The sequence below is a fragment of the Felis catus genome, chromosome A3, assembly GCF_018350175.1.
Source record: "Felis catus isolate Fca126 chromosome A3, F.catus_Fca126_mat1.0, whole genome shotgun sequence".
NCBI classification, from domain to species: domain Eukaryota; kingdom Metazoa; phylum Chordata; class Mammalia; order Carnivora; family Felidae; genus Felis; species Felis catus.
Window position 1 is genome coordinate 102106495 of NC_058370.1, and position 19809 is coordinate 102126303.

At 50.4% G+C, this 19809-nt stretch overlaps 1 protein-coding gene across 10 annotated transcripts in view; it reads left to right on the forward strand.

Moving 5' to 3' along the window:
- Positions 1 to 19809, forward strand: part of PAX8 (paired box 8) — a 59768-nt gene that overhangs the window by 11758 nt on the left and 28201 nt on the right. For 9 of the 10 annotated variants that reach the window (XM_045054545.1, XM_045054550.1, XM_045054547.1 and 6 more), the window contains exon 2: positions 2661 to 2813. The exons of the other annotated variant lie outside the window; for it this stretch is intronic. In XM_045054545.1, the coding sequence (XP_044910480.1) occupies positions 2759 to 2813 (55 nt within the window). In that variant the 5' untranslated portion in view covers positions 2661 to 2758. The remainder of the gene's footprint in view (positions 1 to 2660; positions 2814 to 19809) is intronic. 10 annotated transcript variants of the gene reach the window in all.

Sequence of the window (19809 nt, forward strand, 5' to 3'; positions counted from 1 at the left end):
ATCACAGGAACGTCATAGGATTTTGTTACGTCAAATAATCTACCTAGACCCCAGAGAAGGGGTTCTCCGGCGAGGCCCTGTGGCCACATTTTACGGACGAGGAAATGGAGACTCATAGGGCCGTGCCTTGCCCCAGACCCCAGTTGCTTAGTGACACAGCAGAGGCTCCAACGCTCTCTCTGTGACACCCGGCTGCCTTCAGAGTGTGCTGGGGAGGGGTGAGGGCTGACTCAGGTCCAGGGAGTACTGGCTATGGCCTGTTTTAAGTGAGCACTGACCCAGGGGACTGGGAAGAGGGGCTCCCACGCCTGCTGGCAGGGACCGCTGAAGCCAGAGACACTCACACACACACACACACACACAAATGCACACACATACACCCCACCAGGGTTGCCACTAGGGGTGAGGCACAAAGGCATCCAGAGGGCAAAATTTAAGGAAGCGCTCACTCTCAGGTGCACGAAAGGGCAAGGCTGGCCCTGAGAGTGAATGCCTCCTTAAGTTTTATCTCCTGGTTGAGCATCCCACTTAGGCTCAGGTCATCATCTCCGGTTTGTGGGTTTGTGAGTTTGAGCCCCGAGTCGGGCTCTGTGCTGACAGCTTGGAGCCTGGAGCCTGCTTCGGATTCTGTGTCTCCCCTCTCTCTGCCTCTCCAATGCTCATGCTGTGTCTCTCTCTGTCTCTCAATAATAAATAAAAAGTTAAAAAAAATTTTGAAAAAAAATTTTTATCCCCTGGGTGCCTGGCTGTCCTGCCCTAGTCCCCTATATATGATTCACACACCCACATACACCCGTACGCATGTGGGCGACATATGCTCCCACACATACACATAGGAAGCCCTTGCTCTCAGACACCCCAAGGAAATACAGGCACCATTGCTGAGTCCCGACTGAGTCCAGAATTGCTGAGAAGCACCGATAATAGACATTGTAGGGAAAGTGAGGTCCAAGATATCCAGAGAATCTGCTCTGTGTGGTGGGTCAGCTCTGGACAATTTAGACATGAGGTCATGGACCTGTGACCTCCCCGTTCTTGTAACCTATGGTTTGAGATCTGAGCAGAGGAACTCCACTGTCCAGCCATGCCCTCCTGCCTGGGCCCCCACTTAAGTGATGGGACATAGGTGGTCATGGGGACCCCGCAGAGACCTTATTTTCAAATGAGACCAAAAGACAGTCATTCGCATGGGCCACTCGTTGGGCCAATGTCAGAGCCACTAGCAGTGCTCTGTCCCTGGGATTCATGGTGGCTCTTCCCAGATGAGGACAGAGTTACTGAGCAGGTGGGCAACAGCAGCAGGACTTGCTTATTCTAGAGATCTGGCCTCTTGGTCCCCTGGTGGCTGAGCACTGTCACTGGAGGGCTCCGACCTCTGCTCAGACCATGAGAATATCCTGTCGAATCTTCTGCCCCGATCAGAACTCCCTGGCAGCTCGGTGCCCTGAGCCACTCGGTCCTGGCCCTGCAGCCCTATGAACACACATGCCCCTGTTCACTAAAATGTGCAGGGACCACGTGAGTGTGCACCTGAATCTCACGGACGCACAATGCTTGCTGCAGCACCTGCATGAGCTGATTATCACAAACAATATGGCGTCATCATGAATGCTTTGTACATTTGATCCACAAATATTTGTATAACCTTCATAAATCAGTGATTCTCAAACAATGTTTCCCTGCAGAGCAGGCAGACGCGCTCACTGATATAATGCAACTGAGCAAGGGTGGCAGGAGAAAGTGCATTGGTGGACAAACCACCTTCGAGTTCAAGGTGTAATTTTTTTTCCGTTTAGTGGCACAACGTCGTACGTTCCTTAGGATCTGGGATTGAGTTCGCAGCACACTATACTTTTTGCTACGTGGAGCTTGCCGTGTGGCCACGCTCTCGGTGGATGTGTGTGTGACCTTCCAGGTGCCCTGTCTCCTGACAAGTATCAGAACAGCTAGTGTTGATGTGAGGCTGGAGTTGCCTGATGTCCGCGTGGTGGGTGCAGCACCCCAATTCCGTGAAATCGAAAGATGCACATTCCTGTGTGGGAAGGCATTTCCATCACAGAGGATTTGCACTGCCACCATCAAGGAAGGAGCCCTGTGGGAGCACCTGGGTGGTGCAGTCGGTTGAGTGTCTGACTTTGGCTCGGGTCATGATCTCGTGGTTCATGAGTTCGAGCCCTGCATCCTTCTCACTGTCAGTGCATCCTCTGTCCCCCTGTCTGCCCCCCCACCCCCCCACGCTGTCTCAAAAAACAAAACAAAACAAAACAAAACAAAACAAAAACATTAAAAGGAAGGAAGGGAGGAAGGAAGGAAGAAGCCATGTCCCTGGGCCCCCACCTCTCCCTTTTACTTTCTCAACAAGCCCCCTGCTCTCCAAGAATATGATATTTGGCACACATGTGCCGGTCATTTAAGGGACCCAGTGGCTTTGCGCCAGAGTAAGGACACTTGCCCACACAGCTTTTTTGAGTTGCCCCTCTGTCTCGCTCTCTGCTGCCCTGGAGCATCCCTAGGGCTGTGACACCTCTCCTTGAGATTTCTTCAGAAGCTCCCATCACCCCTACACCTTCCATCCCAGCCACTTGTCTTCGTCAGCTCAGGCTGTTACAATACAGTGCCATGCACTGGGTGCCGAAACAACAGATATTTATTTCTCACAGTTCTGGAGGCTGAGAGTATGAGATCAGAATACCAACATGGAGTCTGGTGAGGATGCTCTTTCTGGCTTGTAGACTGGGACGTCACACTGTATCCTCACATGGCCTTTACTTGGTTCCTGTGCTTGGAGAGAGAAGGATCTGGTGTCTTTTCTGGTAAGAATAAGCGTTATTATAAGCTCTAATTATAAGCACTGATCCCATCATAAGGGTCCGCCCGTGGGGTGCCTGGGTGGCTCCGTTGGTTGGGCGACTGAGGTCATGATCTCGCCATTCAGAGCTTGAGTCCCACGTCAGGCTCCATGCTGACAGCTCAGGGCCTGGAGCCTGCTTCAGATTCTGTGTCTCCCTCTCTCTCTGTCCCTCCCCCACTCATGCTCTGTCTCTCTCTATCAAAAATAAACATTGAAAAATTAAAAAAAAAATAAGGGTCCACCCGCATGACCTCATCTAACCCTAATTACCTCCCAAAAGCCCCACCTCCAAATACCACCACACTGGGGATTAGGGCTTCAACATATGAATTTGAGTGGGGGAGAGGGACACAACATTTAACCCATGACACCAGCCATAGAAATCATCATCTACTTTTTCCTCTTTCTCAGATTCACAAACCACATGGCCCACCACTCTCTAGAGATGCTTCTCTTCCCAACCTCTAATGCCCTGAGACTGTCCCCTGTCCTCCTGGCCTATTTCTCTAAGTGGGTGCCCAGTCTGGCCCCTGGGCCTGGATCACCTGAGGGTATACTCTAGCTCCTAAAGAAGCATCCAGGGTCCCTCTACTCTCTGCCTCTGACTCCCCGCATGCCTGCACTTGCCTGGCAGTGCCCTGCACAGGTCTCTGACCACACACCCTCCCCCCCTAACCCCCCCCCCCGTAGCCCACGCTTAGCTACTCCGGGGTCCTGTGACACACCCTCGCCCTCTCACCCAATCATTCATCCCCTGGCCGCATAAGCCTTGAGCTCTAACTCCAAATTGTCTCAAAGGACATTTGTACTCTATCTTTAAGTTTAACGAGTGAACATGCACGGAACCCTTCGGTAGGTTCTGGGCTTTGGGGTCGCAGAACTCAAGACACCCGGCCTCCGCCTTCTTGCTGACATTCTAGAGAGAATGGAAACAAATTGGACTTTCAGCCACAAGCCAGGAGAGAAAGGAAAAACCTCAGTCCAGATAGACACAAAATGCTGAGCCCGTGGGAGAGGAGGATATACGGACGGGGCAATGATCAGGGCAGGGGTGGGAGCCTGCGCCGAGGCAGGGGCAGGATTCCATCAGAGGACTCTGGAAGGGACCAGCAGGAGCAGAGATGTGGAGTCTTAGGTGTGTGTGCAGCCGGCAGGGACCAGAGTCAGCTCTGGGCAAAGGATACAGCAACAGAACATCAGCTGGGATTTATAGGGGGCTTTGACCAGAGAGGCCAGGCTAAGGTGTTGTTGATACAACCCTGCTGTCAGGGTCAGGAAGCCTGGGCCAAGTGCACCCCATGTACATGTTTGGGAGGGTTTTACTCACCGTGCATGAAAACTTGCATCCTCTCCTGGCTTGACTTCACACTTCCCTTGTTGATTTTCATAGTCCCTTTAGCTCTCTTGCTGGAGCCACGTACCTATTTTATCCTCTTTGGGCTTTGTGGGAACAGCTTGGCAATAATCTGTGATAGCTAGACGATTCGCATTACCAAAATGTTCTGATTTCTCTCCTCTCCCATCCCTGTTCCAGAGTATCTTAGCCTGGTGATTTTCCAAAATAATCTTAGAGTCCTGTTTGTGCTTCCTTTTCATCCAATCATTAACAGGCATTTGTGGGCAAACCGCTGGTATACAGTTTGAGAACATTCTATCCCACTTCCCTGACACTGTTTCCCACAACTTCCATATGCAAACCCATGTTCCAGCCAACTAGTCTTTGTTTCCAAAACACATCGTGTGCAGTCCCACCTCTGTGCATTTGCCCATGCGATGGCAGCTGCCTGGAACATCATCCCTACTCCTACCCTTTAGACAAGGTCCCACCCGCATTCCACTTCCCTAACCCGACCCTTTCTGCTCCCCTCAGCTTTAGTGACCCTCTGGTCTGTCTCCCCACTGCACTCGCCTCCAAGCTAGGCAAGAGCGAGAACTCTTTGTTCTCTCTGCATCCCTAGCACTTGGACATAAAATCCTGTATCAAACGAGGGCTCTGAAAATGCCCATGATGGTAGTTTTTTTTTAAGCTTATTTATGTATTTTGAGAGAGAGAGAGAGAGAATGAGTGGGGGAGGGACAGAGACAGAGGGAGAGAGAGAATCCCAAGCAGGCTCCAAGAAGTCATCACAGAGCCTGACATGACTCTATCTCACAAACCACGAGATCATGACCTGAGCTGAAATCAAGAGTCAGACGCTTAACCAGCTGAGCCACCCAGGCACCCCGATGATGGTAATTTTGACATAATCCTCCAATAGCATGTTTTTGTTTTGGAGTTGACCTACCTCGTACATTTGAGCTTAGCGAATAAAGCTTTCCCAACATGAAGCGCACTTGGCCCTTTCACACGATATTGCCGCAGGCCCCCGATGGGGGGTGTTGAGGTTGCGCCACAGTGACCCCTGGAAATAGCAAGTATTGGCAGGCCTGGTCAAGACCGGCCCAACAGGGGTCCTTCCTCGTGGATGTTGGGCACCAGCTTGGCAGGGTGGATGGCCAGATTTAGGGCCATCTGTAAGGACCAAAGCTTACAAGATTCTCTAGGCTATGAATTAAGTGCCCCAAACCCCTCTGGCACATAGGAGACATAGGCTAGGTGCTTAGTGAATATTCACTAAATGAAATGACCATTTTAAAAATCTGCTTTATACAAGCGTTTCTCAAGTGTGGTCTTCACTCCAGCATCAGAAGCTCCCGGGGCTCTATTAACAGATGTAGGGCCCTGGAGTCTGCACCCATCACAGGTGCCCAGTGATTCTGCTGTGGATCAGCTTTTGAGAACCACAGATCCATAGTCAGCCCACCAAGGCCCAGCCAGAGGTCTTTCACAGGTAGAGACTGTCAAGCCAGCCTGCTGGGGAGACAGCCCTTCTTCCTGCACAGCAGCCCTGCCTCACCGAGATTTCCCATCTGGCTGTGGGCAAGAGTGGATCAGACTGACATACAGTCTCAAGTCTGCTCTTAGCTGGCTGTGCACAAGCCAGTGCACACGCTAGCCCCACCTCTCTCACAGAGTTATGAAAACCCATCTCCGATAAAAACCAAGGCCCGACTGATATTTATTAAATTTAATTAAATTTAAGAATCACTTATTTGCCAACACTTTGAAAGGGTGCTGCAAATGTTAGGTGAGTCCATAACCAACCCTTAAAGTCAATCCGGAAGGTTCTTGAAAGCGGGAGAAGCCTGGAGGTCCTGATTGACTGGGGGTTGGGGGGCGGGTACCCAGCCTGGCTGGGCAAGAGTGATTGACACCTACACGGAGGCTTTGTTATGCTGATGTTGACATTAAAGAAGAAGTTGCCGCATGATAGAAGGATCAGGAATGGAGACCACAATGGTGGCTCTGTAGGAACCATACATAGCGAAGGCAAGAGGAGAGGGGCACATAGAGAGGATCAGATGTTAGAAAGTGCCCTCTGCCTGACTGAGCCTGCCTTATACTGTGAAGTCACTTGGAGAGGCAGCCAAATATCCCAGGAGAGTAGCCCAAGGACGCCTCCCTGAACCTGCTGGATCCAGTTCAGAGCTAGAACCCTGTTGATCTGTGCATTCGTTTGCTGGGGCTGCCGTAACAAAGTACCACAAACTGGGGGGCTGAAATAACAGAAAGTGGTTGTCTCACGGCTCTGGAGGCTGGAAGTCTGAGATCAAGATGCTGGCAGGATTGGTTCCTTCTGTGGGCTGTGAGGGGGAGTCTGTTTTTCATGCCCCTCCCCCAGCTTCCCGTGGCTTGCTGGCCATCTTTGGTGTTCTTTGGCTTGTGGCAACATAACTTCAGTCTTCGCATGGCATTCTCCCGGCGTCATCACTGTGTGCCCAAATTTCCCTTTTCTTAAGGACGCAGTCGTGTTGGATTAGGACCCACCCCAATGACCTCATGCTGATCATTTGCAAAGACCTTATTTCCAAATAAGGTCACATTCTGAGGTACTGGGGGTTAGGACTTCAACATATGAGTTTTGAGGGGACACAGTTCAACACATAACAATCTGAGTGTTGCAGGTTGGTGATCTGGGTCAGCCCTCCACCCAGCCCTGAATGGACCCTTGGCTGCTTTAGGTCCAAATGACACCAGCTGTAGAAGCATCTGTTGGGACTGACAGAAGAGGAGGAGAAACCAATATGGGTTCTCTAGAACTTTTCTTGTGGTGTCCACCCCAGTGCTCCCGCAGAGGAGAGGACTCTGCTTCATAAACCCGGAACCTGCAGACAAGACCCTTGAGTCTGGGTTCACCACATAAGCAAATAAAAATGACAAATGAATAAGCTGGTAAGAGGAGCAGAAATGTTTTTCAGGGTATGCTGAGATTCAGAACACACTCTGCCCAATCCCCACACTTTTCTTCCTCCTCTGTCTGCCAAGCTGGCCCCAGCCAAGGTGGTGTCCAGGTCCAAAAGGGCCTCCTGGAGGGTGGAACCAACAGGGATTTGGGTCAGAAAACCTGAGTCTTGACTGTGCCATGAAGTGAGTCTGTGACATTAGACGGGTCACCTCCCCTTCCTGGCCAAGAACGCTCTAGAAGGGCCCACAACTCTGGCATTAAGATACTGCCCATGGCCACCTCCATAGTCAGTCAGCCAGAGCGTCTCTCTCTGTCATCATGCAGGTCACGTGGCAGACCAGGGGGCCCACTGTGTGCCACTTTCCCTCATCTTCCTACAGGTGGCCTCAGGGCCACCCACTGATAGCTTCCTGTGTGGAAAAGTTGCCCAACGTCCCGCCACAGAGCTCTCTGTGCACACCCTCCCGGGGGTGTCTGACCTCTGCTCCCAGGCCTGAGGGCATTCCTGGAGTGGCAGCTGTTGGATCGGGAGGACAATAAAGATCCTTTGCTGCCTTCAGACCAGATGAGGAAACTGAGGCACAGCCAGGTAGGGTCACAGAGTGGGTGGAACCCAGGTCTCAGCACCCCTGTTCCCTCCCCTGAAACCATAACCAGCAGGCTGAGTCTACCTTTGCCTGTCCCCTCCTGGTTCCTTATGCAGCCATGAGTGTGGCTTCTAGAGTGTGTAATCCACTTCGCTATGGTGCCAGGGGGGCTGGCTATGGTTCTGGGGGCCCAGCTGCCGTCAGGTGTGGAAAACACAGATACGCGATTTTGTCACACATTTTGCTCGGTGTGTCGGGCTCAAAAACGCGGTTCCTCTTCATTTGTTCCTACCTGTTTTGCTCCACAGGATGGCCAGGCTCCCCTTCTTCCCCCTCCCACCCCAGCCCTGAGGGCTCTGCACCTGCACACACATACACACACACACACACACACACACACACACACACACACACACAACCCTTCCAACTGCCTCAAGTTCAGACCAAAGCTCACCCTTTCCAGCCACCTCCTTGCTGAGCTTGTCAGCCACCTCTTATCTTAATTAAGACCTCAGAAGCATAGAATCCCCATTAGAGAGAATCTCCAAGGTCATTTAGTTCAACCCTCTAGGTGAGGCAAAATTTCCCACTTCTCTTCTTCATGTGATTTCACTTCTATTCAAGATGTCCTTCGAACCTCTGGCCTCTCAGTCACTGCAGTTACCCCACCTGCTGGCCTCTGCTTCCTTCCCCCCTCCTTCTGCCTCTCCCTCTCCCTCTGCCACCAAGTCCTCCCTTGTTCACCAGGGGTCCTTCAAGCTACCTGGCCTCTTCCTCCCCTCCCCGCCTCTGGAAGATTTTTAAGTCAATGTCTACAACACCCACATTTATAACATTATAACTTTGAGCTATAGCACCTGGCCTAACGTTACATAACATATGTCCTCAGGATGTGGATTATTGATGATTCATCCTCATACACACACACACACACACACACACACATGTGCACACCCCCCACCATAGATATTCCACAGGCTTGTTGAAAGAATTGAAGGAGATGTGCATGTGAATGGATTTTAAAATTTTAAGGTTCTATAACGTGTCAGGGATTATTAACTTGTAAGTTTCTCAAGGGCAAGAACTGTGTCTTCTATGCAGAAACCATCTCCCCACACACATCCAGCCTGGAATATTATTAGACTTAGAGGGGGTACTCATTGAATTGAAATCTAACGAACTGAAAATTGCTGTAACATAGACCCATATTTTAAAAAACAACATTAATATTCCCAGGCCTCTGACCCCAGGGAGGGTGATAGAAAGGTGGGACACAGTGATTTGTGTGGCTGCTGGGCTTCTAAGTACGTGTCCAGGGCGTGCTGGCATTGTCACCTCTCAGGTCTCCCTGCTCCCCCCCAGATACAGAGGCCCGAGACCTTTCTCCTATAGCCCCTGGTGTGTCACTTCCGGAGAGTCTGGAGACATCTAAACTCAGTGAGAAGGGCCGAGAAGAATGACCTCTAATCAACCTCCAGCCAGCACTGGAGGTCCACTGAAGCCTCTGACCAGAACTTTATGTTCAATCAATTAATTAATGCTTTCAATAAGCATGTATTGAGCATCTAATGAGTGGATATAAACTCTGGGCAATCACCAGAGGAACTTTTTAAAATACAGATTTAGGGACACCATGGCAAGAGAGTCTGGTTGAACTGACCAGAAGTAGAAAGTTTGCAAATGCCCTAGGTGATTCCAACATGCAAACGGGTGGGAGCATGGCTGTCCCCCTACAAGGCAAGCTTATATGGCCAGATAGGACACTGCACCTGCCTTCAAGGAGCTAGGCATCTAGCTATGCAGACAAAGCATCGACCCCGAGAGAGGCCTAATGAGATTCAGATAAGGGGCCATGGATAGGGGCAGTCGGGGATGGGGGAAGATAAGGGATAGTGGAGGTCCCTGACAGCTGTCCCTGACAGCTGGTCCAGGAAGGCTTCTATCTGGGGGAACGTGAGTGCAAGGTGAAGATTAGCCACCCCAAATTCACATCCTCAGAGAGGAGGCTTCACCTCTTCTGGGAGAGGAGGCAGCGTGCCTCTAGTTGGAGAACCAAGGAAGGAGGAGAAATGGTACCCAACCTTAATCACAGGGACAAAGTGGCCCATCCACTGTGTGGCTTACCGATGTAATGTGTGGATCTGAGAAAGCTTGCAGAGGCTTCCAGAAATCTCTGAGACAGCCCCAGCGGGGAGCCTAGCCAGGGAAGCTTCGGGTTTGGCGACCCTTCAGAACAGCCCATGTTTTCCCACGTGCCTCCAGCTCCCCAGCCTCTGAGTTCCAGGCATCCTGACTGCCTTCAGGACAGGGCAGGGCCTCACGTCAAGTGGGGCTTTTCTTAGGAAGCTTAAGGGTCTATTGACATTTACAGCAGCTCCATCCTCGGAAATCCATGCACTGGGGCCCTTCCTGGGAGGGAGGTGACAGGGTTAATCTAAGGGCTGGGGGAGGCGGAGAAAGGCCTTGAAACACACGGTGAAGCCAACCAGATTAATAGAGGAAGAGAGAGGGGGGTAGACCATTAGGAAGACAAAGAGAAAATCATGCTGGAGCAATAGAAAGGGAAATCTAATATCAACTAGGGAAAAATAAATGGAGATTAGGGCAAACAAATTAGCTTTAATGGGTTCAATGCTAATACAAGAATAACAGCCGAGCTGCGAATGCCTTTGAGGGGAAGATGGGATAAAGAACCTGAGCAGTCATGCAGGCAATAAAGATGATGCAGGGAGGGGGTCGGCCAAAGGAGCGCAGAGGCAGAAAGAAGGGAACACTCAGGGTGAATGGGCAGGGGAGAGGTGGTGGGAGGGCTCTGTCATCTTTGACGGGACCAAGGGACTGGGGCAGGGACAGGGCTGGGAGGAAACGAGAATGGGAGGCGCAGGGGCAGTCAGCAAGGGCTGGAAATAAAGGAAAGGAAGGCAATCAAAAGAGAGGGCAGAAGGATCAAACCCAGAGCAGGAAAGACTGGGCACAAAGGCAGTGGCGAAGCATGGAAATAGAGCGCAGGATTAACATGAAGAGTGCGGGGAAACAGAACGGAATTAGGTTAGGGGCGCCTGGGTGGCTCAGTCGGTTGAACATCCAACTCTTGGTTTCGGCTCAGGTCACGATCTCATGGTTTCATGGGTTCGAGCCCCGCGTGGGGCTCCGTACCGGCAGTGTGGAACCTGCTTGGGATTCTCCCTCTCTCTCTCTCTCTCTCCTCTCTCTCTTCACCTCCCCCACTCATGCTGTCCCTGTCTCTCTCAAAATAAATAAATAAACTTAAAAAAAAATTTTTTTTTAAAAAAAGAACCAAATTTATGACTAAAGAAAATGATAAAAAAGGAAAGATTAGGGCCTCAACGAAATGAAAACCTGAGGAGGATCCTGAAGCGGGTTTTGGAACGTACCCCTGTTTGGTAGGTGATGTGAAGACACTGTGGCTCTTAGAGAAGGGGCTGACTGTTCTGGAACCACCCCGCGCTGCCAGGGGCGGGGCCGGGGCCGGATGGGCCGAGCGGCACCTGGAGGCCCTATGCCCGAGCCTTAGTTCTGCCCCTTTGTAATGATGCAGCCTTGGGCAAGTTCCACAGGGCCTCTGCTCCTCATCTCCTCATCTGTAGAATGGGGACAATGTGCTACCTACCTCAAGGGGTTGTCATGGGAACTAAAGAAAGGATGCACTTAGAGTAAGTACCTCCTGCAGACGGGCTCTTAGTATTATTCCTAAGCATTGACTAATGGGGGAAGGAGGTTGAATCCTGAAAATAGCCCTTGCTTCCTTCCTCCTTCCCCTCTTTCCTCTTCTTTAAGTCCAACACTGGCAAGACACCAAATTTGTCTCTTTCCCAGCTGGAGACCACCCTTTGTCTCCCTCCCTCTGTCCCTCCCAGCCCTCTCTCCCTGTTGAGGAGGAAAGAATAGTGCTAAACCCTCCCACCCTCTGGGCTGATCTAAGGCAGAGCTTCTAAGGGAGCCAAACTTCTTATCCTATTGTTCCTAAGGGCCTGCGGGGACCCTCAAATTTACCAGGATGAGAGAAGCTGGGAGCTAGAGCTTGTCCTCATGGCCTCCCAACCTGGAGACCTCTTGGGCTTCATTAAAGTGCACAGAGGCACAAGAGGGACAGAGCCCAATGGACCAGGAGAATAAATCAACACGGACAAGCCCAAGAATCTATGAATAACCATCTCAGCAGGGGCTCCAGGAGCTGGGGAAGCCAGAGCTGGGATTATTGCCTGTCCCTTAGGGCATTCCAGAAACTTCCAAGAGCAAGATAATGACCAAGCCAGACTAGGCCTCTTCCCTTTCTTTCCCCTAGGAGCAGTGACTCCTTTCTGCAGTTACCACCTCAGGGTTACCTCAGTGTTTCTTTGTGCTCTGTTTACAGCCCTCCAGCAGCCAGATAAGCAAGCTCCTACATTGAAGCATCTCTGCAGAAATACCTAAGGACAGGTCTTCTGACTAGACACTGACTGATAATGCTACTTAATGTCAGAGAGGTCTGAGGAAACAGGATTCCAGGACTGGCTTGGTCGTATCCTTGGCCTTGAACACAGAGCACAGTGCTGAGCTTCTTGGCACTGAGACCTGGGACACCAGTTTCTTTCTTTCTTTCTTTCTTTCTTTCTTTCTTTCTTTCTTTTTTTTAAATTTTTTTTTCAACATTTATTTCTTTTTGGGACAGAGAGAGACAGAGCATGAACGGGGGAGGGGCAGAGAGAGAGGGAGACACAGAATCGGAAACAGGCTCCAGGCTCTGAGCCATCAGCCCAGAGCCCGATGCGGGGCTTGAACTCATGGACCGCAAGATCGTGACCTGGCTGAAGTCGGACACTTAACCGACTGCGCCACCCAGGCGCCCCTCTTTCTTTTTTTTTAACGTTTATTTATTTTTGAGACAGAGAGAGACAAAGCATGAACGGGGGAGGGGCAGAGAGAAAGGGAGACACAGAATCAGAAGCAGGCTCCAGGCTCTGAGCCATCAGCCCAGAGCCCGACATGGGGCTCGAACTCATGGACCGCGAGATCGTGACCTGAGCTGAAGTCGGACGCTCAACCGACTGAGCCACCCAGGCGCCCCACCAGTTTCTTTTTTAACAACTGGATCCTGTTAGATGTAAAAGGGCATCACTGCCCAGCAGCGCTGAGCCAGAAACTTCTCCTCAAGTGTGCCTCTGACTCTGGGGTGTCCAGGTCCCAGGAGGGGTAGCTGTTGACACGACACAGCGGTCATCCCTAGCCCGAGCTCTCTCTTGTGGCTCCTTCCCTCGGTGCGCACTGAAGTCTCCCCACCAGAGCCGTAAACCCCGTGAGGGTCACTTTGTGTAGGTGTCCCCGCATCTTTCTCCATAGGCCCTCCAAGGCCAGGGTTAGAAGGAAAAGGCTTCTCACCTTGGAGCCTGCAGGCCCGCCTTGGTGACAGTCTCCCATGGGAGTGACAGGGAGCCCCTGCAGACCAAACAGGCTGTAAGTGAGCCATGACAAGTGCCCACACATTTCATGCTGACGTCAAAGGCTTGATGTAAAGGAAGGCCTCTGTGTTCATCCCATGGCTCCTACAGGAGGGCAAATTTCTCTTTTCCTGGACTGTGATATCTGGACCCCTTTTAAAATAGCTCGTGTCTAAGAGAATATGACTTTGCAAGACAGAATTCTGCTTAGCGCAAAGAATGTGTGGGCTTCACTAAGCTTGTTTGGGGCCTGTTTACTTTCCTTCCTGTCCCTCTGTCCCTCTGTCCTTCCTTCCCTTCCTTCCTTCCTTCCCTTCCTCCCTTCCACCCTCCTTCCTTTTCATCTCTCTCTCCCCTCCTTCTTTCTTTCCTTCCTTACCTCCTTCTTCCCTCTCTTTCCTTTGTTTCTTCTTTCCCTCCCTCTTTCCTTCCTTTCTTCCAATAATTAGCCAGCATTTATTGAGTGCCTACTGTGCACCAAGCCTTATACTAGATATTAGTGCTTCAGAGATATAAAAAAATCATCCCTCATGGGGCACAGTCTATGTAGCAGAACACAGCCAGTATAAATAGCTGCATATTCTGCCACGTGTAGTGGTAGAGACTATGTCCTGACATGTTTAAAAGGAAGGACCAGGGGTGCCTGGGTGGCTCAGTCAGTTAAGCGTCCGACTTTGGCTCAGGTCATGATCTCGCGGTCCGTGAGTTCGAGCCCCGCATCGGGTCTGTGCTGACAGCTCAGAGCCTGGAGCCTGTTTCAGATTCTGTGTCTCCCTCTCTCTGACCCTCCCCCATTTATGCGCTGTCTCTCTCTGTCTCAAAAATAAATAAACGTTAAAAAAATGTTTAAAAAAAAAAAAAAAAAGGAAGGACCAGAGACAACAGGCAGGAAAGGCAGGGAGACTTCCTGGAAGAGGTAGCTTCCTGAAGTGACTCAAGGTATGCGTACAAATCAATCAGGAGACGGTTAGGAAAGGCCACTCCAGGCATGGAGGACGGCACAAACAAGGACACAGGGGAGGATTTGGATGCTGTGAAAGAACAGCACGCAATTCCGCACGGCTGGGTCATCAGAAATAAGGCTCAGGCAGGTAGGAATCGAGGCTGGAGAGGAGAGGTGAGCCAGGGTCAGCTCACATGGACCTTGTCCGCCAGATTTAGTAGCTTAGACGTCACCCATAGGAGATGGGACCACACCCCAGCGGGTTTCTTCAATACCGGGGGGCACACGGTCAGACTCGGGTTTTAGATGGGTTGCTCCCCACAAAAGGCCATGTGTGCATACTGAGAGCAAAGACCAGTGAGTCCAGGGGACTGGTTAACCCCTACCTTTGTCTCAGATTATACATCACTTAGAGAGATTGTCTTTGGTCACCTGGAACTAATTCTATGTCTCACCCTCCACCCCCTTATTCTTTAATACTGCACCCTATTGTGTCCTTCTTAGCACTATCCTAGCAAGAATTATCCATTTATTTATGCGTTTACTTTTTGAATATCTACCTATTTCTAGACTAGGGGCTCCATGAGATCAGGCATCAATTCTGTATGATCAGTCCCAGTAAAGTGCCTGGCATGTGGTAGGTACTCAATGAATACACGGTGAATGGATAAATGAATATTTGGATGTGTGAACACTGGGGATGGCTAGGAAGGTACTGGTTAAGTAAATATTTAAGAGGTAAAAATGTCGTGGCTGAGTGAGTCCTCCCTATGAGCAGAAGGGAAGAAACTAAAGACTATTAGTTCTTTCATGTGGCACATATTAATTGAACACCTAATATAATTTAATAATGAACAGAACAGACACAGTCCCGCCCTCATGGAGCTTTCGATCTGGTGGGAGAAGACAGTCACTACTCCTGTATATAATCATGCAAATGAATGTGAAATTAAAATTTGAATGACGGCATTGCAAGAAAGATAAACGATGTCGTGGACGGTGTCTAACCACAGGCCCTAACCTACTCTGCAGGGTAAAGCAAAGCCACCTGGATGAGGTGACTTTGTGCTAACCTATACAGGATGGGCAGGAGTTAACCAGATAAGAGGGGAAGAGGTTCCCTCAGGCAGAAGGAACCGTGTGTGCAAAAGCCCCAAGGCAGAAGGACGCACTGGTAGCTCTAAGGTCACGCCGAAGCCAATGAGGGAGGGCACGGTGCACATTGTGGTTGAGGGTGGTGGGAGATGAAGCCAAAGGCAGGCTCTGTGCTTGCGTGGCAGCTGGTGCTTTTACTGACCAAGACAACACTAGAGAGGAGGCTCTTTATCACCCAACAGGAGATTTCCAGTAGGAAACTGGATATAAAAGGAAGGGGAAAGTTCTGGGCTGGAGATCCCAGGGGTGCCCATGGGGCCATCAGTACATGGGTACAATGAGAGTGGGCGTGTGATCACCCAGCATGATGGTGTAAAGTGGGTGAAGCACTGGGGTTTGAGAAAAGCCTGAAAAAAAAAATATATACATATATACATATATAATAGAACAAATGAGAGAAGAGAGCCCAGTAAAGAGAAACAAAAGCAGGTCTGAAGGTATAAGAAACCAGGAGACAGCATTGTCACAGAAACTTCTTTAAGGGGGAGAACCTAGCACGGAACCACTCGCCGTCCATCCAGTACCGAGTTTGAGCACACGCTAAGCTGGAGGCACACAGTGAGTTGACCACCGACTAGCAAGGAAGGAAATGAAAGAAATAGGAACAGCAAGTATGACTACTTCTCGAGAAGTCTGGTTGAAAACAATCATCAGAAAACATTTCATAGTCAACGGGGGGAATATTGGGGAGACGGGGAGGGGCTGGGGAAGCGGCATAGAAGAATGTAATTGAGTTTGTAGGTCCAGGGAAAGACCTAGTAGAAAGGGAGAGGTAAGTAACACAAAAGAAAAGTGAGGAGGGGCGCCTGGGTGGCTCAGTCGGTTAACCATCCAACTCGATTTCAGCTCAGGTCATGATCTCGTGGTTTGCGAGTTCGAGTCCCACATCGGGCTCTGCGCTGACAGTGCGGAGCCTGCTTGGGATTCTCTCTCTCCCTCTCTCTCTGCCCCTCCCCACCGTCTCTCAAAATAAATAAACTTAAAAAAAAAAAAAAGAAATGTGAGGCTAATTTATGGAGTAGGGTTCCAGAACGGGTAGAAGGGCGAGGCATCAATGCGAAATGAATGAGAAGTAGAAGCAATAGCTTTACCTAGCTACTGTCTCTGCCCCAGTCAGTTAGCCTTGGGGACAGAAGTGCAAGGCACAGACACGAAGGCCATGCAGCAAGACGGGGCTAAAGCCAGATGCGGAAGGCTGTCTCTCAGCATGCCCACCCCTTTTGTGCTAGTCTAAGTCCTAATGTGCCCAGGGAACCCATAACCATGGATGCCAGTGCAATCCGATGTGCAGACTTGGGGTGCAAGATGGAACAAGAGGTTGGAACGCTAGGTTTCTGTGGTCCTGGAACACTTCTTTTAGGAATGGTTTGAGGCCCTGGCCTTTATTCCAGAAAGGCACCAGGCCAAGGGGAGCAGCTGGGAGGTTGCAGTGGGTGACCACAGGCCCGGCGAGCGTGCTGGGGAGGGACACCACCACCGGGCTAAGTATGGCAGAGCCCAGTTAGCATCAGCAAGGCTGTTCCTCCGTGGAAGGGGAGTAGGCATGCTTGATCTAAAGGACATCCCAAGGCAGCCACAAGCCCCTCCCGCTATAGTCCTACCAAGGGTCAAACTTCCACCTTGACACCCTTTGGAGATAAAGCAAAAACCCCCAGGGAGTTACATGGAAATTCTCCCAGAACAACACATGGCACCAGTGTCACTCTGGGACCGGGCAGAGGTGTGAGGAATGAGACAGAAAGAAAGAGGAGAGTATTGGAGTCTGCCACTTAGAGATCCCACAGTGGAGAGTCAGTGCGATGTGACCATCACAACAGCCCCACACGTTTGAAAAGCATTTTTCTGTCTCATGTACATACTGAAGCATTAATTCGACTTTTATGACAGGTGCCAGGTAGACAGACAGCAAAGGTCCTGGCCTTGAGGAGGGCCCTTTGGAATATAAATAAAGAGACTTATCAGTGCCCTCAGTGGCATGACAGAGACTTGTATAAAGGACTATGGGCCCAGGAAAATTCTCCACGTGTCTTAAAGGTCTGGGGTTGGTACACGTAACAAGAATTTTAAGCGATGAGCGTCTCTCTCTTCCTCCTACCATTCCTGTTCCTTAGAGCTCTATACCGAGTGAAGAAATTACCAAAGAAAACCCTAATGCCTTCCTGAATGGCACTTTTCCATAGTATACACTTCCGGACAGCAGGCTTCATCTGGGGTTTTGCAAGGATCAAAACCCCTCAGTGTCGAAACCCCTCAGTTTCCTTCTGTGGCCCTGGGAAAGTCGGCATCCCCTTGTCTGAGGGCCTCCGCACTCAGAACCTGCTTGTGTCCGGCCAAGCAGTCTTGTCTTCCTCTACCATACCCACCCATGACGCTCCAGACCATGCAAAGGGCCTTTGCTTAGGAAGCTTCCAACCTCTTTCGGGTTCACACCTTCCCACTAGTCCAACCAGGAGCTCCCACTCATTCCCGGCTTCCGGCCTCAAAGCCCACCTCATCCACAGCTGCATGGAAAGGTGGTCAGCACGGTGGGCGGCCCAGCCCATCCCGGTGCAGGAAGGAAGGCTGCACCCACCTCTGGGCATTTGGTGGTGACTCACCCAAAGGCCTCCACTCCCCCACACCGGACATAGGAAGGACAAAAGTCCTTCCATTACGGGGACTCAGCTCAACGCCTCAAACCATACGGGCCACCTCCATCTTCTGTTAGGTAGCCTGCTACCTGTCTGTCCTACACCACAGTAAATGTCTTCCAGTGCTTTGAGAGCGCCAAGACCTTGTGCATGGATTTATTTTCCTGTGGATACTTCTTCACCTGGTTACCTCCTGGTCATTCCTCCCTGCAACTTCCATCTGACCACTTATGGGCTCCCCTAACACCTGAACTTACCTTTTTCAAGAAACTTCTCCCTCACCATGGTGATTCCCAATTTATGTGACTGCATTCCCCCAAAGATTGTAAGTTCCTTGAGGGCCCGGTTTCCTGTCCTATTCAAGATGGCATCCTCAGTGCTCTGTACCTGAGCCGTGGTAGGCACTTCATACGTACGCGATGAGATAAATGAAAATTTTAACATACAAATAATATGAATTATTATTCTTAGAAGGTAGGGCTGAGGTGGTAGATGTACAAATATTTAGTTCCTCTCAGTTTTCTTTCCCTGCCATTGTCCAACCTAAACCGGTGGTTTGCAACGTGTGGTCCCAGACAAGCAGTATCGGCAGCATCCGGGAACTTCGTAGAAACAAATTCATGGTTCCACCCTCAACCCGCTGCTTCAGAAACTCAGGGCACTGGGCTCATCAGCCTGTGTTTTTAAAAGTTCCCAAAGTGATTCTGATGCAAGCTCAAGTGTGTGAACCACTGCCCCAGTCCTAGGTCCAAGCTTGGGACATAACATTCAACCATGTGAATGTTACAAATTAGAAAAACGTTACACTTCCATCAAGATTTCCATCAAACCAAATACTCCTACACCCTCATTTCCACATCTTCTTACAGCACTTGTTACGGGTCAGCATGAGACACAGGAAAAAGTTTCATTCAATGGATGAGAACAGTAGGGCTGGAAAAAAAAAAAAAACCCTACCAACTTTCTCAAATGATAAAAGTAAAAACAGAGTCGATGCAAGACTCTGGCCCAAAGCTCCCTGTACAGCAACACAAAGTCACTCAGAAGCCACTAAAATAAAATAAAGCACCAGAGCATTTATGGTTTAGGGGCCAGAGGTATGAGAACACCTTCCATTTCACACTGATGCTGGATGATCCAATAAATAAGCCTTCAGGAGGGTTCCTGAGGGCTTAGGTCTCTAAGGATCCTGATCAGCCCTTCAGGAAGATTTAGGACAATAGCCCATACAGCTTCAACAGAGAAACAGATAGGGCTGATATATATATATTTTTTAAGGCACCATATCCAATTCAGGTCACCCCCAAAATGGCGCTTGGTTTTTTCAACTTCTACCTTTCTCGGGGTGAAGAACTCCACCTGCAGGGAAACTTGCTTCCAGATATAGAGGCTCTAGCCCCCACCCCCAAACACCTGAACCTTGGTAGATGACGTGGCAGATCGAAGTTCTGGAAAATGGGGACAAAGCTGGACAGTTCACGGTCTTGTCTGCGTTTGGGTGGCTGTCTGGCGCCCCCTTGTGTTCAGTCTCTGGACCCAAACGAGCCAAAAGACCATAAGGATGGACGAATGAGGATCAAGTGGCTAAGCCATTCTCCAAGAATGGCCTGTAGCCATGAGAAGCTAGCCGCATGGGCTCAGGAGAGGGTCATCTGGGATGTCCTCCCAGCCCTGGTGGGAAAGCACTCGCTGGGACAAGCTGCCTAGCAGAGCACAGGTGGAAATTGTGCTCCAGCTCACCCAGTTGCCTCCACCAGGGAGATGGATCACTGTGTCCCTCCTGCTGGGTATTTGGCCAGCAGGCTTTTTCCTCCTGACTTATTGCCCAGGCCAGAGGCTTACAGCCTCTTTTTTTTTTCTTTTAAGAGAAATTGACTATTTTGCTGAAGCCAGCTTGGGCCCCTGAGGGGACATTGCAA